At 30.4% G+C, this 26,216-nt stretch overlaps 2 protein-coding genes across 6 annotated transcripts in view; one reads left to right on the top strand and one right to left on the bottom strand.

Annotated features, from left to right (window-relative positions):
• Nucleotides 1–26,216, top strand: part of LOC149886934 (uncharacterized) — an 81,619-nt gene that overhangs the window by 20,465 nt on the left and 34,938 nt on the right. The window lies entirely within an intron of this gene.
• LOC149886938 (cyclin-dependent-like kinase 5) overlaps nucleotides 1–26,216 on the bottom strand; it is a 38,880-nt gene that overhangs the window by 4,190 nt on the left and 8,474 nt on the right. For 2 of the 4 annotated variants that reach the window (XM_090090438.1, XM_090090439.1), the window contains exons 3-10: nucleotides 21,628–21,716; nucleotides 19,429–19,496; nucleotides 11,919–11,979; nucleotides 11,346–11,402; nucleotides 11,149–11,244; nucleotides 10,907–10,981; nucleotides 6,854–6,950; nucleotides 1,422–1,491 (exon numbers count right to left, since the gene is read on the bottom strand). In XM_090090438.1, the coding sequence (XP_089946564.1) occupies nucleotides 1,422–1,491; nucleotides 6,854–6,950; nucleotides 10,907–10,981; nucleotides 11,149–11,244; nucleotides 11,346–11,402; nucleotides 11,919–11,979; nucleotides 19,429–19,496; nucleotides 21,628–21,716 (613 nt within the window). Of the gene's footprint in view, nucleotides 1–1,421; nucleotides 1,492–6,853; nucleotides 6,951–10,906; nucleotides 10,982–11,148; nucleotides 11,271–11,345; nucleotides 11,403–11,918; nucleotides 11,980–19,428; nucleotides 19,497–21,627; nucleotides 21,717–26,216 lie in introns of all 4 variants that reach the window. The other 2 variants (XM_090090441.1, XM_090090440.1) reach the window with 2 other exon arrangements.

The raw sequence follows: 26,216 nt of genomic DNA, 5'->3' as shown, positions 1-26,216 counted from the left end.
CACAGCGTGTCCCAAAAATAACCGAACTTTTTGGATATAAAATAAAACACACATTATATCATCATTGAAAGTTATTATTTATTCAAAATAGGTTCCATCAGACTCAATACAACGTTTGGCACGATCAACCAGCGCATGCTTAGATTTTTTTATGTCATTTATAGGAATGTTCTTCAGCATCTCGGTTACAGCTGCTTAAATGGCTGGGATATCATCATAAAATGCTCCTTTCATCTTGGTTTTAATAGTCACATGGTGATAGATCAGGCGAATATGGAGGGTGGGTGATGAGAGAAATCCGTTTTTTTATCAAAAATTCATTCACTTTTTTGGTCTTGTGAGGCGGTGCATTGTCGTGCAATAAAAACAGTTGTTTTCCTGCTGGATATTCAGGTCTAACACAACAAATTCTTTTCCACAAACGATCTAAAACGCCTAAATAGTATTCTCCATTAACAGTTTGACCTTCTGGAGCAAATTCCTTGTGGACAATACCCTTCGAATCATAAAAAGTAATCAACATTGTCTTGATTCAAGACTTCTGGAAATGCAATTTTTTTGGTTTTGGCTCGCCTTTGGACTTCCATTCAGCAGATTGACGCTTAGTTTCAGGGTCATATTTAAAGCACCATGACTCATCACCAGTTATGATCAAATCAAGAAAGTCTGGATCGTTTTCAACAGTTTCAACAATGTCTTTGCAATGCTCCACACGAGCGATTTTTTGGTCTTCATTTAATTCATGTGGAACAAAATGCGCACATACCTTTCTTTTACCCAAATCTTGAGTTAAAATTCTCCAAATAGTGTTTTTACTTGTATTTAATTCCTCAGCCAACATTCTCGTAGTAAAATTTGCATCGATACCAATGATTTCACGGACTTTTTCCACCAATTCAGCACGATTACTAGCTTCTAGACGACCTGGCCTCAGATTGTCATTTAAATCCTCACAACCATTTTTAAATCGTGTAAACCACGTATAAACTTGAGTACGACTCATACAATCATCACCATAAACTTTTTTCATCAATTCGTATGTCTCAGCGAATTTTTTTTCAAGTTTAACACAAAAATTTATATATGCTTTTTGTTCCATTTTCGTTTTGTAACATTAGGATGCGTTTTTTTTTATTGAAATGGCTGTAGCTTTCACATCTGTCATCCGATTTACATGAATGTAGGTGCATTTGAAAGAGGATGAATACATCTTTTTCATGCTGCAAATTATCAATGGATGGCGTTGCATGTTATATGATTTAAATATGAAGTTCGGTTATTTTTGGGATACACTGTGTATGCTATATAAAAGTTCCTATAAAAATCAATAAGTTAATAATAAAGTGGTACTGTATATTATTACACAGCACCATCCTCTTTTAAATACTCATTTCATAGTAATGATAATCTACAAATATTACCTAAATATTCTCTTAAGTTGATCATCCACATCACTTCCTGGAAATAAGGGACGACCTGCATTTGCAATTTCTATAAAATCAACAAAAAAAAAATTTTTACTCAGCTTTTCAACCATACTTCCCAGAATCCAAAAACTTTTGTTTCCCGTAAGATGCCAACGGGCTCGTACAAAAACGCCCGCTGATCCCTAGCTGACATCATTTATGGTTAGAACTAGGACAGTTTCTGATCAGCTTCGATTCTCTAACTTTCAATCTTAATTGATGAAAACACTCTTGGCAAGGGCTTTCACAGTTGTCTTTCGTAAATCTAAGAATTTAACTTCTGACAACAAAATACGGATGCCCCCAATTGTCCCTTTTAATCATTACCTCAGTCCTAGAATCTATCAAAATAAAACCAAACTCATATTCCATCATTCCATCCTCATTTATTCAAGCAAAAGCCTGCTTTGAACACTAATTTTTTAAAAGTAAACGTTGCAAATCTGACAGACACACAGCAAAGTACACCTGCAGTCTTTGCAAAGAAGAACAGACCTGCCAGTAGCTCATCTTGCAGTGACCGACTGGCCTGCTCCAAAATACAACTACGAGCTTTTTAACTGCAACAACTTTAGTATATGCTATTGGAGCTGGAACTACCGTGGCTGATGGCACCAGACTTGCCCTCCTATTTATCCTTGTTAAAGGATTTTAAATTGCTCTCCTTTAGATTGCAAGACCTATAAAGACCCCATACCATTATTTTTTGTCACAACCTCCCCGAATCAGGATCAGGATTTCGTAGCCATTTCTAAGATTCCTTCTCCAGAATTGAACCTTAATTCTCCGTCATCTGTTACAACCAAGGTAAGCTACTACCTTACCATCAACAGTTAATAGGGCAGCAATTTGAATGAAACATTGCCGGCACAAGGCTATGCAATTTGAAAAGTTAACATGAATCAACAAGAAAACAGGCAAAGACCCGCATTGGTTTTTAGTCAAATTAATACATCCCTTCCATGAAGTTGGGATTTTTCACATGTATTAGCTCTAGAACAACCACAGGGAAGTACAATCAAACGAAAAAGAAAAGTAATATAATCAAATTTCTGACTTGAGGTGCAGTGCTTTTCAGACAATGTCAATCCTATATCTAGTTTTATCTTGAACAGTATTTTTTTGTCTTGGTATCAAGAATATTAAGAACTGTTTCTTGAAGATTTGAAAATGTTACATTATAATTTACCATTAGTTCTAGCTTTCATTATATAGAAACCTTTTTTTGGTGATAAAAGCATTACAACCAAAGCACTCTAATCAACATATGAGAAAAAAAACTCAAAAACGTCTAAAATTTTTTTTCTTTAGGATAAACGGGTATATAGGAAAGAAAAATCAAGCCCAAGGTGAAAAAAAAAAGCATATTAAAAGTAAAAATTTATGGAAAACACTTTCACTTTTGCAACATTATTGAGTGTTGGGATTCAGCTTTTTTGGCACTTTAAATTCCAACAGTAGTCTGACATTATTTTGATATTCCAAATCCTCGATGATGTTCATCTGTTACTTTGAGGTCCTGGTCAAATCCTTTGCCTTATTCATCTCTCAAACTACTCAAATTTTCAGGAAAATTAATTAAACACAGTTAGCATGGATCACGATAATGCCAACCTAACTGACCCAAGAATGCCACTTATATTGGGTGATAGCAATGTCCACGGAAATTAACTTCATTTGAATGTTCAAACCGAATGAAATTTTGACTTCATAGTGTGCCAATAAAAACACCTGTAGAATGAGAACCATTTTATATAATTTGATAAAATTTGGTGCAAATGTTGCTTAAAGCCACATCAAACTTTGGATAAAATTTCAGTCGGATTGGTTACGGATTTATGGCAGTTTTAGTTTAAATTTTGTTACTTTTTTGCTACTTATACCTCAAAACATTACTGATTCATGTGATATTCGGTCACTATTTACAAATCTATGGTTACATGAGTGTTCTACTATGTAATTCAAACAATTTTTATTATAATTGCTTAATTGCTACATGTACCGTTTTCATTTTATAAACCAAAATATTTGTTTGCTACTTAAAGCGTGGTTTGACTTGGCTTATGCATAGCGTAAAAATCTCGGCATTTCCTTATGCATCCTAAAAATCTTGGTATTTCTTAATGAACTACTGCCAAAAAGCATAAAAATGCTAAAAAATGATTGAAAAGCTTTTCTAAGGATAATACCTACATTGAAAATAAAAAATATTTATTTCTGTTAAAACAGAAAAACTGTGAGAAAATCAAGTATTTGTTATACTGACTAAGATAGTTAAGTTAAAAAAATTAAGATAACTAAGATAACTGACCGATAAAAAATTCAGAGGGCCAGTTTAAGGAAAATCAATCTTTACAGATTTGGGTTGATTTGAAAAAAAATTTGTAAAAATTTTATAAAAATAATTGCAGAGACACAAAAAGAGGAAATCTCTATCAAAAGTTTTCTAAAAGAGTGATAATTTTTGAAGAGAGAAATGTTATGAAGGACAGAATAGTCCTTTGAAGAGCAGTAAAAATCGTTTGTAGGACTGTCTCATCAAATAAGATTGCTTCTAAATTGTCATTTAGTTTGACAAGTATCATTGACTAAAATAGTTATAAGTATGTTAAAAATTGTAATTGTTAACATATGTCATTAACAATTGTTAACAAGTATTAACAAGTAACAAATTTAAATAATTATAAGTATGTTAATTGTGTGCTTGCTCTGTCTGAAAAAACGTTTAAGACAGCTTACTGTTTTCCAAGCAAATCGAATATCCCAACTGTACAAAACCAAGATCAATATCAGTGATTCTCAGGTACTACAAAGACTCTGCGAATCGTGCAAAACTATTTTGCGCAGGAATCAAGAGGGGTAAGAAGTTGCACTCCCCCTTTTGCTTGATTTCAAGTCAATACAAGTGAGACTTGAAACAAGAGGCAGGATGTGTCATTGCCTAATCTCCCAAATTGGTCGTTCAAAGCTTCAAGAAAAACATCCTCTTGAAGAGCAAACCACCGTTGAGAAAGAACCAAGTGTGCGCTGCAGCACATGTCTTAGCCCTTTAGGAAAAGCTTTGCCACACCAACGCTCTCAAATAAAGTACAGGGTAGACCTTCAATCTTTAGCAGCAAATAATTCCAAAGCAGCCAAACAAATTGCATCTCGAGTTATTTCTGATAGAGAATTATCCCCGGAAGGAACTATTTAACTTGCTAAAGCATCCGGTGGGCCTCCACTTTTAACAACCCCTGGTAAATATTTATACTTAAATAATTTTTACATGCATATATTGGAAGAAAGTCTTGACTATTAAGAAATAAGACTAGATAGATTTTTAGGAAATATATTTTTGACAAGTTTCTAATCTCTTTAAAAACGAATAATTTAAAAGCTTTAATAAACTTTCTAAACAAAATTTATTACAAACATAAAATATGCATATTTTGGTTTCAAGTCAAAATAGTGCCCTGTCACCATCAAGCGCTCCAAAATTGACCACTCCAGCTCTAGTAAATGTACAATTAAATACCTGCCTATCAAACAACGGATTAAAAAAACTGGTCAAAACTATAAACCAAACATCAAGCAACAAGATGGTAGAGCCAAATTTTTACAATTTCCTAAGAGCAGATCAACACTTAAGTGATTTCTTTACCTGCAGTGACTTAAAAATCACCGACAGAAAAGGAGATTCTGATACAGTTCGGGTTGTTGCTCACTGCAATGATTTTTCAAGTCTTGTGAATCATGTTATTCAATCTCAGAAAATTTCTGGTGGCTATTTTGTTAAGCTCAGAACTGATGGTTGCAAAGGTTTTCTCAAGTTTTGTCTAAGAATTGTCAATACTACGTTCAGGTATGAAACCAGCTCACAGCCACAAAAAGTCTCTTACTCAAAGGACTGGTAAAGACACTTGAGTCAAGAGAAAAATTCTTGTTGCAGTATCAGAAGACTTGCCAGAAACTCACTCCAATATTGAACAAATCTGGTCACTAATTAATGAAAATGGACTTAAACTAATTTAGGCTTCTGATATGAAAGTTGCAAATTTAATTTGTGGTCTTCAAGCTAAATCAAATATGCACCCCTGCACATCGTGTGACGTCAAATCCAAGTGTCTTGTTGAATCTGGAAATTTTCAAACACTGGGCTTAATCAAATCTAGTCTCGAATTTTTTCAGCAACCTGGCAGGGCAGTTGCTAATGCAAAGATGTTCGGCAATGTCATTCAAAAACCAATCAGCGTGCCTGAATATATTCTGATTTTGGAAATCATCCCACCGATGGAATTGCATCTCCTCTAGGAATTGTCAATCATCTTTTCAAGATCCTTAAAACTACTTGGATAGAAGCTGTTAAGTGGCCAGCTGCCCTCTGCATTCAACTTAACCCATATCATGGGGGCCAGTTCGACTGAAACAAATGCAGAAAGTTTCTTAAAAACGTGGATGTGCTGCAGCAACTTGCTGATACAAACTTGGTTCCTAATATATTTCACATAATTGAAACATTTAAAAGTTTCAATTTAGTTGTCAAAGCTTGCTTTGGATTTATCCTACAGCTGGACTTTGCTGAAAGAACTGAAAATTTCAAAAGTTGTTACTTAATGATAACTGGTGCAAGCGTAACACCTAAAACTTACAGTCTTCTACAACATCAAGGACTTCATCAGCCACAAAGGATCCCCCTGGGGCCCTATAGTGAACAAACTATCGAAACCGCTCATCAAGATTTTTTATCAACATTGGGCAAGGTATAAGTGAAACAATAATCATCCAGAGTACAAAGAGAGAAAGTTGTGCTGCATAACTCATCTAAACAGTAGGCATCTTTAAAGAACTGCTAGCATGATTTGAGTTATTAAAGATAAGGAGCAGAAACTACATAACAATATAGATCAGTGTTTAATAAAATAGTTACATAACAATATAGATTAGTGTTTAATAAAATATTTACAAAATGATACAAAATTTATTTGGGCAGATTTCTCTTTTATAGATATCCAAAAAATTTGAAAGAATTGCTTAAAAAAAACTTGTGATTTATTTCAAATTTGCACTTCTGCAACAAATGTAAATGTTTAACAAGAGAATTGTGATAAATGTAGACCCATTTTTTTTTTTACTCTTTTGAAAATTGTTGTTCTATAAACTTGTGAAATCTGAACAATCTAGATTTTTATTTCAATGTGACAGTGATGATTTATAAAAAAATATATTTACACATAGAATAAAACAAAAACACATTTATTATCAAGTACTAATGACAATTTAAGAATTGATAACACTTAAAACTCATGACATCTTTTATGTAGAGAAAAAGAAGCCAGAAAAATGGTTTTGCACCATAATTGTGTAACAAACTTTAAAAAAATTGTAACCAAGGATAAAAAATTCACCTGCAAATATACAACCTGCTGACCAAATATCAATTGAGGTAGTATAGAGTTTTGCTCCCATAAGAACATCAGGTGGTCGATACCATAAAGTGACTACCTAAAATTAATTTTGGTTTAGTAAGCACAATATATAAAAAAACATTTCTAATAAAATCAGAAAGTCCATTTATTACTTTATCAGTTTTTGTAGCATGCACAATTTAGAAAGTTTACACAATAAATAATGCATTTTTTAAGTATACATGAAAAATAATACATCGTTGTAAGTTTACACAACAAAAAGTATGATTGTTTAGAAAAAGATATGCTTTTTATTTTACTTTCTGTAATTTATTAACTTTAATAATACTTAGAAAACATTTCAAGAAAATATTAGCATTATACTTTAAACTAAAGTTGACTCATCAATTGAAAACCAATCATCAAACAATAAAAACTAAACAACTTTTTTATTTTTTAGAATTTTATTATTACTATGATTATTATTATTATTATTATTATTATTATTATTATTATTATTATTATTATTATTATTATTATTATTATTATTATCATTATTATCATTATTATTATTATAATTACTATTATTATTATTATTATTATTATTATTATTATTATTATTATTATTATTATTATTATTATTATTATTATTATTATTATTATTATTATTATTATTATCATTATCATTATCATTATCATTATCATTATCATTATCATTATCATTATCATTATCATTATCATTATCATTATCATAATCATTATCATTATTATCATTATTATCATTATTATCATTATTATCATTATTATCATTATTATCATTATTATCATTATTATCATTATTATTATTATTGTTATTATTGTTGTTGTTATTATTATTATTATTATTATTATTATTATTATTATTATTATTATTATTATTATTATTATTATTATTATTATTATTATTATTATTATTATTATTATTATTATTATTATTATTATTATTAATAATAATAATTACTATTAAAGGATACAGAATTAAAAATAGATCTAAATTTTACATTTTTTAAAACAAAAAAATTCAGAACCCAATACAAATCTCTTTGGCAAATATGTTTTGTTGCAGAGCAAAGTGTTGTAAAGCATGCGATCATTAAATATGGAATGATGAAGAATTAAAAAAAAAAAAAAGAAAAATTAAACTTATGCAAAAGCTTCAATATTTATGTTAATCTAAGGAACTTGAAGGTTATAAAAATGCTTTTTATTTTAAAATTTTTTATTATTTTGAATAAGCGAACATTTACGCTAATCGACGACATCAACTTCTGCACAGTGTCATTGGCAATTTTTTTTCCTGCTAATGTCCAATCTCAAATCAAATCTTTAGCTGTACTTATCGTTTTGCCACAGAACCAACAGGGGACATGATAAAATGGCAAAAGTCTAGCTTGCAAACATTCCTTGATGTAAACATCAGAGTTTAAAGTTGACAATGTGATAAAAGCTCGAGATCTAAAACCGCAGCTGTATATTGCTTGCCACAAAAGAATTTTTTTACCAAACTTATCCAATGATTTATACTTGAACTTGTTGCTGACAATTGAACAATTGAAGTGTACAATTTTGGACCTGGGAGCTGTTTGAAGTCACATTTGATGTACATTTTGTCATCCACAATTATGCAGTTATTAAATTTTGTAAGCACTTCATCATAAAGTTTTTGAGCTCAAATTTAAGCAGTCAGTGATTGCTTATCTGATCAGTTTGCATATTTAATGGCTTGATAAGACTTGAAATTGTAAAATTTATTAACTTTCCTGATGAAATACTCTGAAACTTTACACCTTTGGTTCGTTCTCTGTTTGATAAGCCAGGATTTTGCGTGAATGATTGTTAAATACTAATTGGTGCTTTTATATCCTTAAAGCCTCTCTTTCTTTCAGATTCAATAGATAGAGAGCTCTTGTATCATTTTATGACCATATAAACAGTAGTTTTGCTCAATTCAGATGCTTTAGCGATTGAAAGTAACAATGCAGAAGGATTTTGTAGATAGCTGTACAGAATTTTTTTTCGTTTTTTTAACGATTTCCATGATCATTTTAATTAAGAGAAACATTTTGACTTGTTTGTTGATATTTTTAATTAATACTATCATTACTTAATGTAATTATGCAAAAAAAAAAATTTTTAAATGTGTTAGTGACAAGTTTTAAAACGAAATTCATCACTCTGAATTTAACGATCAAATGCTTTTAATATTCTAATTAGCTCTGGTTTTATTTCACTTTCTTGATAAGGGATTGAAAAAGTAGTGTGATCAGATGGGCCAATTTTACTTGGTTGTCTTGTACACTTTGTGGTATTTCAACATAAAATATAACATGAATATTTTTGACATTTAGTTTTATTTTCTTTAAGTTGTTTCAACAAAAAGCATTCAAATGCTTTATGTAAGGTTTTTATCTGGCATTAAAAGTAAGACCATTAAGTTATAATTATCAACTAAATTAATGTTAAATCTGAAAAAAATCTTTCTAAAGTTAAAAAAATAATTGGCAATTGATGACCCCAAAAAAACTAGATTGTATAATGTCAGGCTAATAATACTTTATTAATATCCAGGGATATTATTGGCAGACTAGTGTCTGGAATAAATATTTTAAAAATTTTATAGAGGAACTTGAAAAAGATGGTTGGTTTTAAAAAACATTCAGTATGCTATTCCTTAGATTTATAAAAACAGGATGGTTAGTAGCTATGAAACCAGTAGATCAAAATTTAAAGTATTTGCAATTTGCTTTGAATGAAATTGATTTAGGAAGACTTCCTGTTGATGTACAAACACAGATTCCTGCTCTTCAAAAATATTTGTCAAAATTAGAATATCTTCTTATGCCTAAGGATTGGTTGAAAATCTAGAGTCATTACATCAAATGAATCTAATTTTTTGAACCTCATGAAGTAAAAATCAATAATATTGAGAAACTAATAAAAGATATAGAGCAACTTAAGAAAACATGAAGGTCCATTCTTAATGAAAAAAAATTGCAACAGAAAACCAAACCACTGCAGAATTTAAAATAAATTATTGATTGAAAAACACAATAACCTGCAGAATATTTTCATTTAACACTTTAAACAAAATGATTAATTTATCAATGGATGAATTTATGTGTTGATTAGTTGTTATTGAAATAATTTCTTCTATTTGCAATATTTTTAGAGTTTTGTAGGAATTTTATGAAATAGACTTAGAGAACATTGCCTCAAAGGCAAATATAATGCTTGAGCAATGTAAAAATAAAAGTGACTAAATTGTAGAAGAACTAATAATCTTAAAGGATGTTTATAAATACAATTTTAAACTAAACATCATACAAGCAGAATTACTTAAAAAAATTAATAACATTTGATTAAAAAAAATATATTTCCCATTAAAATGATTCTGCCTCTAAATTTCTTAACCTTTCCTGTGAGTGTAGCGCAGAAGGTGAGAAATCAAAGTTTAGTGTTCTAAAAGGAATCATTAAATCCACTAACATTAATTACAAGAGAGTATTTATTTTTGACAATTCTAAAATAATCAGTGATTTTGCTAATGTTGAAGCATGAAAATTATAAGATTTCACTAAAATAAATGCTTCTTATACTAGAATATAATCAGAAGATTGAGGGAAAATGATTATAGTAAAAACTATAAATACAAAGTATTTGTAAAGGATGATGATCAAGATAATTGTCTAATTGCACTTTTAAACATTTTTGTTTATCGTTTGTAACTAAGGCAGAGTAAAGACAATGAAGTGGAGCCTGTTATTTACAGGTGAATTGTTATTTTTTATTATTTTAGTAACAGGAGATAAAACTATTATCTTTGTTTAAAGTTTTACAACTTTATTTTTTAAACAAAACTGTTTTAAACTTTTATTATTTTAATTGAACAATAATATTTTAGCTTATCATTAATAGATTAACAACTTCTTAATTACTTTCTAAACTTTTTAAAATTTCAAGAAGTTCATACTCTGATACACGATAATCTTTTAAGAAAACAAATATCATACTTACTTCAGCAGAAAAACATCGAACTGGAATTCCAAAAGCTCGGGCTAATCCAAAGTCTGCTAATTTTAATTCACCGTTCTGAGAAATAGTATGGAACCATTAAAACATTCAAAATACTTTAAATACAAAATCTACATAACATAAATACTACATAACAGATAAAATATTGCAACTATTACCAAATAATTGCATGGAAATATTTATGGAATTGATGTATAGGTTAAGATTTAAGCAAAATAACTCACTTTATTGATAAGAAGATTTTGTGGCTTAAGATCTCTGTGCAAAATATGTTTTTCATGACAAAATGATAAACCTTTTAACAGCTGATACATGAATGACTAAAAATAACTTTTATATAGGTAACCTAAACCAAAAATTTAATTCACAGTAAAGTTGTACAGTTTTTTTTTTAAATATCAGAAAAAGAATATAAAAACACCTTTACAACATCTGGTTCAATCTCCCCTTGACAGCTGTCAAAATATTTCTTTAAGTCCTAAAAAGTATTTGCCTATTTTTAGATATAAAGATGATAAGAAAAGAAAAATTTAAGATGTTAACTTGATTAGGATCATTCTTTTGATTTATTCAACTTATGTAAAAAGAAACCTTTAAAAAATCAAGCATCTTCAAATTAGATTTAGTATATAACTTACAATACACGATACAATAGATTTTGATTTTTTTAGAACTATTTGAATACTATCTGATTTTAAAAATGAGAAACTTTTTTACAATAGCATTTTGCTAATTAATATTGTCAAATAAAAGCTCTTATTACAATTTTATTGTGTCTATAAGTAGCTGATAATATGTGTATTTCTATTGTGGATGTAAGAAAAATACCATTATAAAAATCCTATTATGTCTAGTGGGCATAAGAAAAAGAACCTTGTAAACATAACTAACATTTAGCAGGACAAATAAATGTAAAAAGGTAATTAAAGGATAAAGCAACCTTTTTTGAAAGGAAGAAAGAGGGAAGCAAGCATGAAATGAAAAGTCTACTAACCTGGTCACAATATTCAAATACAATAGTCAACTTTTTGTCATTATGAATGACATCATAAAGCCTGAAAAATAATCAGTAATTAAGATCATGCAATAATATATTGCTATTATTAAAGAATATGTAAGATAAAAAGATAAAGACTATTTAAATTATTTATTGAAAATGATTTATCTAACTTCATGGAGGCTTTAATTAAATATTACTAGCAAGATCTCAAGCAATAATTTCTTGTATTTAAAACATTTATGTTCAATCAAACAAAATGGCTGCTGCAAACCCTTGAAAAAAAACCTATTTGCCTGATAATACTGAAAATGCTTCAGAGTTAGTTTTTATCCACTGTAACTCAACTCTCTCTCTCTCTCTCTCTCTCTCTCTCTCTCTCTCTCTCTCTCTCTCTCTCTCTCTCTCTCTCTCTCTCTCTCTCTCTCTCTCTCTCTCTCTCTCTCTCTCTCTCTCTCTCTCTCTCTCTCTCTCTCTCTCTCTCTCTCTCTCTCTCTCTCTCTCTCTCTCTCTCTCTCTCTCTCTCTCTCTCTCTCTCTCTCTCTCTCTCTCTCTCTCTCTCTCTCTCTCTCTCTCTCTCTCTCTCTCTCTCTCTCTCTCTCTCTCTCTCTCTCTCTCTCTCTCTCTCTCTCTCTCTCTCTCTCTCTCTCTCTCTCTCTCTCTCTCTCTCTCTCTCTCTCTCTCTCTCTCTCTCTCTCTCTCTCTCTCTCTCTCTCTCTCTCTCTCTCTCTCTCTCTCTCTCTCTCTCTCTCTCTCTCTCTCTCTCTCTCTCTCTCTCTCTCTCTCTCTCCTCTCTCTCTCTCTCTCTCTCTCTCTCTCTCTCTCTCTCTCTCTCTCTCTCTCTCTCTCTCTCTCTCTCTCTCTCTCTCTCTCTCTCTCTCTCTCTCTCTCTCTCTCTCTCTCTCTCTCTCTCTCTCTCTCTCTCTCTCTCTTCTCTCTCTCTCTCTCTCTCTCTCTCTCTCTCTCTCTCTCTCTCTCTCTCTCTCTCTCTCTCTCTCTCTCTCTCTCTCTCTCTCTCTCTCTCTCTCTCTCTCTCTCTCTCTCTCTCTCTCTCTCTCTCTCTCTCTCTCTCTCTCTCTCTCTCTCTCTCTCTCTCTCTCTCTCTCTCTCTCTCTCTCTCTCTCTCTCTCTCTCTCTCTCCTCTCTCTCTCTCTTCTCTCTCTCTCTCTCTCTCTCTCTCTCTCTCTCTCTCTCTCTCTCTCTCTCTCTCTCTCTCTCTCTCTCTCTCTCTCTCTCTCTCTCTCTCTCTCTCTCTCTCTCTCTCTCTCTCTCTCTCTCTCTCTCTCTCTCTCTCTCTCTCTCTCTCTCTCTCTCTCTCTCTCTCTCTCTCTCTCTCTCTCTATATATATATATATATATATATATATATATATATATATATATACTTAACTGCAAAATTAACATCACTTATAAATTTCGGCTTATTTTGAAAAATCTTAAGTACTTCCTGGATTTATCAATTACAAAGATGATAATAAACTTTATTGTTACGCCTTTTGTAGGTTTTTATTCCATTTCCCTTATTTAATTTCAAAACTATAGCAGCTTTTCATAAGTAGCATGTTTTGTTGTAAGTAAACCTCACTTCAAAAAGAAAAGTATGCATTGGTTTTAAATTTTTTAAACAGTAGAAAAGATAACTGTCATTTGAGCAACACATCTGTTCACAATGCAGTGTTCTAGACAAAATTTAAGCCATGATTTATTGAAATTGTTACTTTGTCAAATGAAGGATTAACAAATTGCAAACTTGGTAGAAGATCAGGAGTGTTTCATACAACAGCCGGTAGGGTTCTACAAAGGTTTTTAGAGACTAATGATCACACTTGACAACTTGGTCAAGGCAGACCACGAGCTACCAATGCTGTGGAGGACCAATTTTTATTGCTTCAAACACTGCGAGAACGGTTCACTACTGAACGAACTCTCCAAATACAGCTTACTGAGGTTCATGGAACTGCTTTTAGTCAAGACACCATAACTTACTTCGTGCTATAAATTACCTTAAAACCATAAAATTACCATAAAATCATAAAATTACCATAAAACACTTCGTGCTTTAAATTTACAACCTTAGCAGTTACTGGTCCCAGATTGCCTATAGACCACTGAAGAAACAGACTGGCTTTTGCAAGGAGGCATACAAATTGGGAAATAAATGATTTGGGACAGGTCTTATTTACAGATGAGTCAAGATTTTGCTTTGAAAATTCTGATCACCACCCAAGAGTGTGCAGAAGACAAAATGAAAGATATTTTCCTTGTAACATTTGAGAAACTACTTTACATGGAGGCAGCTCATTGATGGTATGGGGCCGAATATCTTTAACACCTCGCACAGAGCTTTTTATTGTTAATGTTGACTTCTCAATGATACATAGCAGATATTTTAGAACCTTTTGTGGTACCTTTTGTACCATACATTGGAGATGGATTCCTTCTTATACAGGATAATGCTAGACCACATACAGCACATATTGTTACTGAATACTTAAATAATGTTAACATTAAAATTTCAGAATGGCCAGGTTACAGTCCAGATATGAACCTAATAGAGCATCTTTGGGACATAATGGGATGCGGTGTTAAAAGCCAACATCCACCACCTAACAGTCTAGATGAGCTGTAACAAAGTCTTATCTGAGTGCGGGAAGATATCCCTTAAGAAACTATTAGATCTCTAATTGAAAGTATGCCATGGTACTGTCAGGCTGTAATAATATCAAGAGGTGGTAACATTAGTTATTGATAAGTCAAAAATGTTTCAATTTACGCTGTATTAGTGTGCATAGCAATAATATTCATTTTACTTTATTTTGTTAAACGAACCAAAGTCAACTTTATTATTATCATCGAAATAATTGTGTTCATGTGTTCTATTCTTAATTTGTTTGTCAAAATATATGATAATATTGACAACAATTAAAGTAAATCAAAATGTATAAGTGGTAACTTAAAGACAAGAAAGAGAATTTTTTAAATAACCCTAGCGTACATTTAATAAATCCTGCAAAAAATGAACTGGGAAAAATAAGCAAATCTACTTTAGACAGAATAAAAAATAATATAAGGAGCACATTGAATATAAATCAATGGAAAAACACGCAGAATGTAATAGAATGGTTTAATAGTACTCAGGATAAAAAACTAAACAAATTTTCAGTTTTCGATAATAATGATTTTTATCCATCAATTAGTGAAGAACTGCTGAAAACAGTGATGCCCTTTGCTGAGAAGCATATTTGTATTACAGTTGAAGAAAAAAGAATAGTCTACCACTCTAAAAATTCTCTTTTATTTCATAGAAATGAGACATGGATGAAAAAAGGATGTGGTCTATTTGATGTAGCAATGGGTGCATTTGATGGAGTTGAAGTTTGCAAATTAGCAGGTCTATTTCTGTTAGATAAGCTATAATCTGTTTATAACCAAAATTTTATAGAGGCATTTACAGAGATGATGGTTTGGCAGTTTTTAAAAATCTAAGTGGCCCAGAATCAGAAAGTTAAGAAAACAATTGCAAAAATGTTAAAGAATTTGGATTAAATATTACCATTAAATGCAACTTAAAAATTGATAACTACCTGGATATCACTTTAAACCTAAACGATTCCAATTATCAACCCTATAGTAATGCAGGAAATTAAATAAACTATATACATAAGGAATCAAACCATCCTCTAAATATCATTAAGCAAGTACCCATTTCATTGGAACACAAATTATCAAGACTTTCATCCAGTGAGAAAATATTCGGCAAAGCGATTAAGTGTTATGAAAAAGCATTAAATAAAGCAGGCTATAGTTATAAATTAAAATATAATAATATTCCTAATAATACCAGAAAGAAGTATAATTGAAAGCGTAATATTATATATATATATATATATATATATATATATATATATATATATATATATATATATATATATATATATATTAAAAACATCCATTTTCTGTCATTGCATTTCTACTTATTTATTAAAAGACAGCAATAAACATGGTTTTTTAATTTGATTGTAGGTTTATTTAAGACAATAGTTACTGTACTAAGATTAATCGCTCATGAGAGTTGTCTTTTTTCTGTCAGGATATTTCTGTCTATATTTTTGAACTACCAACATTAGGAACTGCTTTTGCTCTTCGTTATTTGTATGTAATCTATTATATTCGTCCATTAGTGCTACGCCACGTTCTGCAATGTAGTTGACAACCTTCATACTTCGAACAGTGGACTTTACAGTCTTGAACTCATCGTTATGTTCCCATTAGCTCACACTGTTTTGAAGAAAGTGTGATGGAAGTCCTGTGATGCTGAAAAATCTTCGTGTATTAAACGTGACAAAGTCCTCCAGTTTCTTTTCTTGGATAACTGAGCAGTCCACAGTAGCCCGTTTCATATGTATCTGATCTGAAACATTGTTCAATGCTTGGACCATCTTGATCTTTGTCTCAGGGCGAACCTCATCATCAAAAAAAGCTAAAGCAACAAGTTCCTCTGATAGGTACCAGAGATGCCCTTGTAACTTCTTCACAGCAATTTTCGAGATCTCAGGATGCTGGGTCTTGTAGGCATCCAAGTCTTTCAAGAGCTGCAGATCAAGTCTAGGAGCTGAGGTTGCTTCAGGAGATCTTTACCAGGCTGTAATGTACAGTCGAACCGTGAAAAGGCAAATATCCCTTATTCTCTTCTCCTCTCTTTTTGTCAATCTGAATTGGTCTCTAAACATCTAAATCTTCAACGCATAAATAGTTTTCGCCATCCAGCGAGCACGGTGTAGACCGGCAGGAGCTCTAAATGAAATGCCCCTCAAAGGTACTCCTCCCAAAAAAACAATAGACAACTCCAAAAGTTCTTGGTAGTCGTCACAAGGTTGAAAGATTTGTAGTTGATCTTTGCAAAAGACGATTCTTTCATCAGTGATATCAGTAAGAGCATTTGAAGCGTTCTTATCAGACTGTGCTGTTTGGTACTTTGTAGAATCAAATGAGACCCAACTTTTTTGAAAACTTTTAAAGAGTGGTATGTCAGGTCCATTTGAAGGGCCGAGACACAGCAATACTACTGCTTCCAAAATAATTTCCAGAATGTGGTGACGACATGCCAACCACAACATATCTTTCCCAAACTTCTGCTCTAGAAGAATGCAAGCCCCATTTCTTGGCCCAGTATTGGCTGCAGTAGTATCAAAGCACATGCACTTTACTTGATCATTAATTCCCCATGCCACTGACACGTCTTGCACTGCAGATGCCACATTTTCACCTGTTCCTGATGGTAGTTTTGGGACACTAAGAAGCTACTGCACTCCTACTCCAGATACTAGAATTAGAAGTCAGTCAACAGTTTCTTTATCGGTGATGTTAGCGAGTAATTTTCCATCCCAATGAATACATAAAAGAATTTCTGGTTTGAATTCCTTCCTTAAACCTTCTGCTATCTTCTTGCGGTGTTTTATTCATTCCCTTCGAATGGAAGCTGGATTAACATTGTATTCTTTTGGATCATGACCAAGAAGTTGTAATGCCGGTGTTAACACAAGTGCCGCCCCACGATCACTCAATTTAGCCACATCTAAATTAGCTGCCAACTTCTCATTCAGTATATTTTTCCTGCCACGTCTAGGATGCTTTGGAGCCAGTGTACCTGAAGTTGATGGCTCAGGGTCATCTTGGTTACCAGGTGAGGCATCTTCTTGAGTTATGCTATCTTCTTTAGGGTTACCTTCACCTTCAGAAGATGATGAAAGAACAACTGTTTCTTCTCGAGATTTTCTTGCCATCTCCTCTCAGTTCCTTTTTCGGTTCATTTCTTTTTGTCTTTTTCTTGATACTCCTTCTAGCTTTGCCAATTTCTTATCCACTGGACTCATTCTGCCTCTCCGGATTTTCTCTCTTTGGCATAATAGGAAGTTCTTATCCTCCTGAATGGTGATCATTTCCAATGCGTTGGCATGGGCAATATCGAATAGTTCTTATAACCCTTTATTCCATTGGTCTTCCTTTTGTTTCAAAAAAATTTGAACGCTTAGCTTTATTCTCTTTATTTTTCTTCAACTTTTCCCATTCCTTGTAAATGTTTTCAATTTTAGGGACAACGTGCTTCTTTAAATGCACTGGTATTCGGGCCTTTGACCAAACTTCAAAAACATCATTTGCTGTGGAATGTACTGCTTCCCTAATGCTTTGCTTGGCAATCTGCTTGTAATGGAAGAAAAGGGCCAACACTTCCCTTTTTGATGGAAGCATAGCACAATCTAAAGAAGAGGACATCTGTCCAATAAGCCATATCTCCATTTCCTTTCTGGTAGCTATCGTTGCACTGGTTGATTAAGCCATCATTGTACAGTAGTTACACTAGTTTAACCTGCAAAAGGAACAATTAAGCATTATAGACACAATTCTGCACACTAAAAGTAAAAAAATCACTAGTTAAAAGAGGTTTGTACGCTAAGCACCAACCACTTTTGTTGCATAACATCATATGCAACATAAGCATTTTTAGGGTACATTTGCCCAATACTGTAGGGTCGGTAGCGACCCCTAAAAATCATTCTAAAAAAAAAAAAAAATGCATTACTTTTTTATGATAATGAACCAAATGGCAGGGTGGCCCATGCAAAAATTGAATCTTCAAAAATAAGAAACACCCTAATATATATATATATATATATATATATATATATATATATATATATATATATATATATATATATATATATACAAAAATGATATTTTAGCCACAAGTCCAGGAAGCATTCAAGCTTTTAGTATATCAAGAAATAAAATTTACCCAGCGCTAGTTTTAGGGGGAAAATTTTCAATAAGTTTGAAACTCTGCTGTGTTATTTTCAGTCTTTAATTGAAATTGTGGCCTACATAAGTGTGCTGAAAAGAGTTGATGGCTGTTCATTCTTAACTTAAAACAACATGACTATCATTCTTTAATAGCTACTTTCATAACTACATTTTTTTTTTAAAACATTACAAATGACTTGCTCTGGGAAGAATAACTTTAGTTTTAGGTATGTAAAAAAATTACTTTGAGAAAAGATTAATTTTGTTTCATGGTTTTCTTCCTATAAATTGCCAATCTAAATGGTTCTAAAAATGTTCAGTCAGATAAAGACCTGGATTTTATGATGGCCACTTAGAGAAATGGTTATTTTTTTATTAGAATCTTTAATGCAAACTTGTTTTGATTCATTACATTGTTGATATATGCAACAGAAGATCTAGGATGTACCTAGCTTGATCAATATAGTGAGATAAACCTTACAAAACATTTTGACTCCTTTTTGTCTTCCCACTCTGCAGTTGGGTTTATAGCTTAATCGGTTTTAAATTATTCAAATTAAAAAAATGTGTAAAAATTTCTTATAAATTATTTTAAAAAATTCTTTTTTAACTTAAATGGTTGATTCATTAAATTTTTTTGAAATTTTCATCAGATGTTTTTAAAACTTATGCAATATCACATTAAAAATAACTAATTATAGGTTCTTACCTCACAATATTCTTATGTTTCAGTTCTTTAAGTAGACAAATTTCTCTTAAAGCAGAACTCGGAATCCCCTAAATCATAATAAAAGGACTTGTTTAAGTAAATCTCCAATTTGGATTATTTAAAATATAATCCAGTGTGTGCAGAATTTCAAAGGCTTTTTTGGTATAACTTACCTACAAAACTTTAGGGAAAAATTGATACTTTGGCAATCTTTATACAAGAAAAAGTTAAAAATTAATGCATATTCTACTTTTTGATTTAATTTGGTCTCCATTTTTTCCAGTTTGAGGAAGGGACAAACTCTTGTGTTGAATGATTAGAGTTATCTGACACTTGAGTTAATATTTTTACATGCCTTTCATTCTGGGAATGTCTTCTTAAGTAAGGATAAAAAATGCTTTTTCAAGAGACTGATTTAAATGTCTGTATTAACTATTTCCCTTGTTTTACATGGTGGAAACTTTCCTTTATTTGATCAACAACACCAAGCATCCTCAACTGATTGAGGGTACAAGTGGTACATTGGCTCTTTTGCACTAAAAATCAAGAATTCCTTCTGTTGATTGATTAGTAAAAAAACCAGTGTAAACCAAAATTTGAGCTATTGAGCTATTTAACTTCCATTTTAAGCTTTTTACAAAAATGTTATTCATAACTGAACACCTCAGTTATCTAGTTAAAAACTAGTCCCTCAGCCAAAAATACGTCACTATTATACCCTGTAGTTTTTACAACCTATGTTCAGTGTAAATTTCATCATGAGAAAAATGAACAACTTATGTTTTAATCACTTAATGCACACAATAATTTCAAACTAATGTAAAAAAAAAATCCATTGTTTTCATTTCATAATTCGATTTTGCATGTAAAATAATTTTTAAAAAAATCATTATTAGGAGCGCAATAAGCGTATTTTTTGTGACAGTAGCATATTTAAAAAAATATAATTTTTTTTAGTACTTTTAATTTAGTAAATCAAATATATATTTTAAAGGACTTTTACTTTAGAAAATTTAATATTTATGCATAATTAAAAGCGAAAACATATTATGAGCACAGAATTATAGTAAGGACACAAAAAAAATTTTTCAAAAGAGATCAATTTTAAAAATCTCGTATGGTAAATCATAAAACAGGGCACAACAAAATATATAACTCCAAAAATTTGTTGATATTATATCAGCTTACCAATTATTTCTGATGATAAATTTGTAAAATTTATTTCAAAAATATTTTGTGCACCAGCCTGTAATATGAACTGTTAACACTGCAAATTTAACACAAAAAACATCTACTACCTGACAGAAACGAAAATAGACTAAAGTACAGCTATATCTAAAACTCAACATAAACTGTGATAAGGACAAAAAATTAGTAATTCAAACGTGTAAAACGGTCAAACGTGTGAGACACGGGCAAGTCCCAAATTTGCCGACAAACCACTCCGTATCAGACATGGAATAATGCATTAAGTGGTTGAATGTGTGACTTTTGCCTTTTTAAAAGATTAGAGAAATAATCTGGTCTGAACTTAGGAGTTTTTAAAATTAGCAGCGTTTTTAAGAGACTTTTAGAAAAAAAAAAAAAAAAAAAACACCAACACTTAAAAATAATACATATACCAGAAGTAAATAGCAACTTAGAAAACAAGTTGTTGGAATGAATCTTATGAGAACAAATTTTTAAATAAAGCTTTCTAAATAAAGCTTTCTAAGCTTTAAAGGGAAAATAAACATAAAAGTAACAGTCATACCAAATATATCTGACTTTATAATAAATATATATTGTGGAACTCAGGAGCAATACTACTTATTAATGAGTTGTTACAAAACAATAAAATAAAGCAAGATATCAAAATAATAAAGGAAAATATTACATCATTTAAGTTAAATAATTTTAAGTCATATTAAATGTGCATTAGACTTTTTGATTTAGGTGCACTAATCCTATTGCTGATCTACTTCAAGTGGCTGAATGACTACTCAGCTGTACAGCTAGGTAGAGGAATAATCAAGTAAATAATTAGTTTAATTTATATAATGGTAAAGGTAATTACAAGGCTGTTATTTTTATATTAGTATCGTTATCAAAAAAATATATTTAAACTATTGTACATTTATATATTCATTATATTATTTGGTGTCTAAATATTTTAATGACTGCAACTATATAAAAGCTATATAAAGTATGTATTTATACTTCATCATCTTCATCCAGCCTCACTCTTTTTAATGCCACAACTTCCATTGTGTCTTTATGCTTTGCTTTAAATACAGTGCCATATGTTCCTGTAAAAGATAAATCATGTATTCTCTGTCTATTTATCTAATTTTCTGTAAATGAACAAAAAATATTATAACTATGTCAATTGTAGTTTATCAATGTATTTTTTTTATATATTTAAATTTAAAAGTTGGCTTTGGGACAGTTATAATTTTAAAGGATTTAATCCATTTTAACACAATAATAATTACTCAGAAATCTTATATATTTATGTTACTTAGTTATGAAGATACAATGTTATTTTAATTAATTAGAAAAATCATATGTAACTCTTGAAGTTATTTAGTTATAAAAAATGTAGAGTATTTACAATTAATTAGAAAAGGGTTATATATATATATATATATATATATATATATATATATATATATATATATATATATATATATATATATATATATATATATATATATATATATATATATATAGTGGCATGCAAAAGATTTCGGCCAGTGAAATTTACATACTCTAATTTATTTAAAAAGACTAATGAAATGTAACTATTAATAAAATGTTATTATCCATAATCATTATGAGATATAGGAAACAAAATAGCATAATAGGAGAATAATATTTATGTTTGTGAATGTATTTTTTATTGCAGTATTTACATTTACATGTCCAAAAGTTTCTGGCCACTTTGTATTACAAGAAAAATTATTAGTCCACATTCTTTAATAGACTTTAATTTTTTATGCTAATATTTTGTAGTCATAACATTATAAGTGATTACAGCAACACAATTAGGGTTAGGACTATTGTAATTGTAATTGTAAAAATTAAATACAATTACACATCACAATACAATAATATTGTATTGTAATATTACAGAAACAATAATAAAATTTTATTTTGGTATTGTATTGCTGTGATGAAAAACAATTACAATATGTATTGTATTGTTTTTTTTCTAACAATACAATAAAATTTGAGAACTATTGTATTGTTTTGTTTTAATGAATAAAAATTACAATAACTATTGCATTGTTTTGATGAAAACAATTACAATAACTATTGTAGTGTATTACTTTACATTAAAGTAGAAAAGCTAACATATTTTAACATATTTATATTCATCTCTGACGAATTTACTATTATTTTTGCTATTTTTTATTTACGGATTTGAAATATATTGCAAACTTTATTTTTTACATATTTTGATCAGAAGAAATTTACGTTAAAATTATTTTTGCAATTTGGACATGCCGATCCTATAATTATGCATGGTTGTGGTGACAAATTACCATGAGTGTGTCATATATAGCACATTATGATGATCATTAAAAAACCAAGTTATCTATTTTAACCAATTAAAATTGTGTAAATAGGGTTAAAATATTATGCTTTATATGTTGATTAAAAAGTGACAAATGCGGTGTTGATCTACAAAATATAATATATTTCTAAGCTCTAAATGGCCGCAAAATATTGCCTGTCTGATGATAGCCTTACTATTTAAAGTTGCCCAATTTACCATTCTGGTACCCCTTCCCCCTCCCATTATGTTTCAGGAAAATAGAATCAATCATTAAATATTAGTTGTTCCTATTTCAAGGATACAAGGGTATATAGTCGGCAACTGGACTATTAAAACATTTATTAAATTTTGACAAGAAAATATTTTTTTTTATTACAGTAACAATATATTGTTATTGTATTACAAAGACGAATTACAATACAATATTTATTGTTAATGTAGTGGGTCATTACAATACACTTTTTTTTCAGATATTGTTATTGTTTTATAAAGATTAATTGCAATACAATATTTATTGTTATTGTATTACAGAATTACAATAGTTGTAAATCACAAGTATTGTTATTGTTTCTAAATTAAGATAATACAATAACAATAATTATTGTTACTGTTATTGTTTTCATTACAATTACAATAGTCCTAACCCTAAGCACAACAACTCTTCATAAAATTAATCAATTAACACAATCAGGTGGAAATTTATCCCATTCTTCTTTCAATGACGCAAATAATTTAACTTTATTTGAATATCTATGCTTTTGAAATTGACAATCTAGCATATCCCATAAGTATTCTAATGGGTTCAAATTTGGTGTTACTTGGATGCGTTTTTTGGGACATTATCCTGTTGAAATCTCCAATTCTATGGCATTATTTCTTTAGAATATGATAAATCATTATTATATTTACCAACATGAAATCAAACAATTAGCAGCCCTTTATCTAAACAAAGTTACAGTTTGGAATTAAGTTATGTAGAATTTAGTAGCATTAATTGCAATGTTTCTGTAAAAGTGAGTATCTAGAAAAGGTTTTTTGAGGAGAGAATGGTTGGTATTAGAGATGGGAATTTAACCCTTAATTTAGAACATGGAAGATGTAATTAAGAAACGAAAGATGTAATTTAGAAGATGAAAGTTGTAATTGAGAAAAGTTTATAATATATATTTCAAATTACATATTACGATTTCTTATTTACATGTTGGGTTTCTCAATTACATATTGCGATTTCTTATTTACATGTTGTGTTTCTTAATTACATATGCGACTTCTAAATTACATGTTGTATTTCTCAATTATATCTTACGTTTCTTAATTACAACTTTCAAGTTCTCAATTACATCTTGAAAAGGTGTAGTAATGTGGCTTATTTGATGCATTATTAATATAAATAGTGTTTCAATTTTTTTACACATGCACATGCACATTGGCAGTTTTCATGAGTAAAAAAGGTAATTTATATTTCGTTTTCTTTAAACTAAATTGTTGTGTTTTTTAGACTAGAAGCTAAAATATATTTGATAAATACATTATACTGTATGTTACTAAAAATGTGAAAAATAACTTGAAATACACAACAAGATGTTTTTTAATACATTAAAAGACATTTTAGTGTGCACTTCGAATTTTTTACACAGTATACTAATTAATGTGTTTTATAGATGAGTAACTTCTTTTTTTATAAATAGATAATTTATAAATTTATCTATCTCCAATTAGCTCAACACAGATATTCCACAATTGGATCAGCACATATGATAATGGAAGATTGTGAGGACAGTGAAGATGATGATATTCAAGATTCGGATTCATTTTTTGCTTATACTACTACCTCTTCGATCTTGACTGCATCAAAATCAGATTCTGAAGATAAAAACACTTAAGAAAGTGATGACAATCAGTTAACAGACATTCATCTAGCAGCCACTGCAGAAGATTTTATTAATGCCGCCGAAAAGAGCTAAAACAACAGGTGGTCCATCTAGAAATTCAAACCAATGGAAAGATGAGCCGAATATTGTAAAACAAATTCAATTTACTGCAAATCCTGGTTTGAAGATAAATCAATAAACATACATTTGTGGTACTTTAAGAACTGACCCAAAGTCAAATCCAAAAGAGTCTACAAAAGCAAAACTGAAACAGGGAGACGTTATAAGCAGAAGCAGAGTGGGTGTAGTGGTTGCTAAATAGAACGACAAAAGAGACGTGCTAATGATTAGCAACTTGCATTCGTTGCAAATGATTGAAGTGACAAACAGGAGAGGAGAGAAGAAAATGAAACCCAACATTATTAAAGATTACAATCAATGTATGTCAGGAGTAGATAGGGCGGAACATACTATGATTGCCTAAGAAAGACAATTAGAAGTTATAAAAAAGTAGCACTTCATCTCTTTGGTTTTGTTTAGTGCTTACTGTCTAAACAGCAAATATGGAGTAGATAACACAATTTCCTTGCTTAAGTTTAGAGATTTACTGAGTGAACATTTGAATGAAATTCTGCCTAGAATCACCAGTAATAGTACTTGCCTTCAATACCACTACTTGTCTTCAATACCACCGAATAAAAAGAAAAAATTCCCAACCAAACCATGTCGAGTCTGCTCTAAAATAAAACGTAAAGAAACACGATATGAATGTGCTGTTTGTAAAAATAGACCTCCGTTATGTATTGGCGAATGTTTCAGAATGTATCATTCAACAGAATAGGTTTACACTTGAATTTTCATGAAATAAAATTAAATCAATATCAATGTTTTATTTTTATCTGTTTTAAGCTATTTCTGTCTTTATCAGCATTTTTTGTTAGGTTCCCTGGATTTTTAAAATAAAAACTTGAATGTAATATTTTCTGAAATCAAATGTGAAGCTAAGAAAAAAAAAAAAAAGAACAGACAAAGTCAGTCATGCACAAATGTTATTTGAAATAAGTTAGTATAACTACGAGTTTACTAATAGTTGGCAAGCTCATGACGCCAGCTTACTACGAGTATTCTCGTAGTTGGCAAATAAATGACACCAACTTACTACGAGTATACTCGTAGTTGGCAAATAAATGACGCCAACTTACTACGAGTTTACTCGTAGTTGGCACCGAAAATGTTAAAGTGCACAAAACATTAATGCAGTAACTTTCTGAACACAGATAATGGTAGCTAAAGTAGCCTACCGTCAAATTTTAAGCTCATTTTTTAAAGAAATAAAACTTACGCTTTAAATAATTTTGATTTAAACAAATTATTTA

This window comes from Hydra viridissima, unplaced genomic scaffold (assembly GCF_058129835.1).
Source record: "Hydra viridissima isolate aposymbiotic clone 2 unplaced genomic scaffold, HvirCarnegie_v1 scaffold_6, whole genome shotgun sequence".
NCBI lineage: Eukaryota > Metazoa > Cnidaria > Hydrozoa > Anthoathecata > Hydridae > Hydra > Hydra viridissima.
This window is presented reverse-complemented; position numbering and strand designations above follow the sequence as displayed.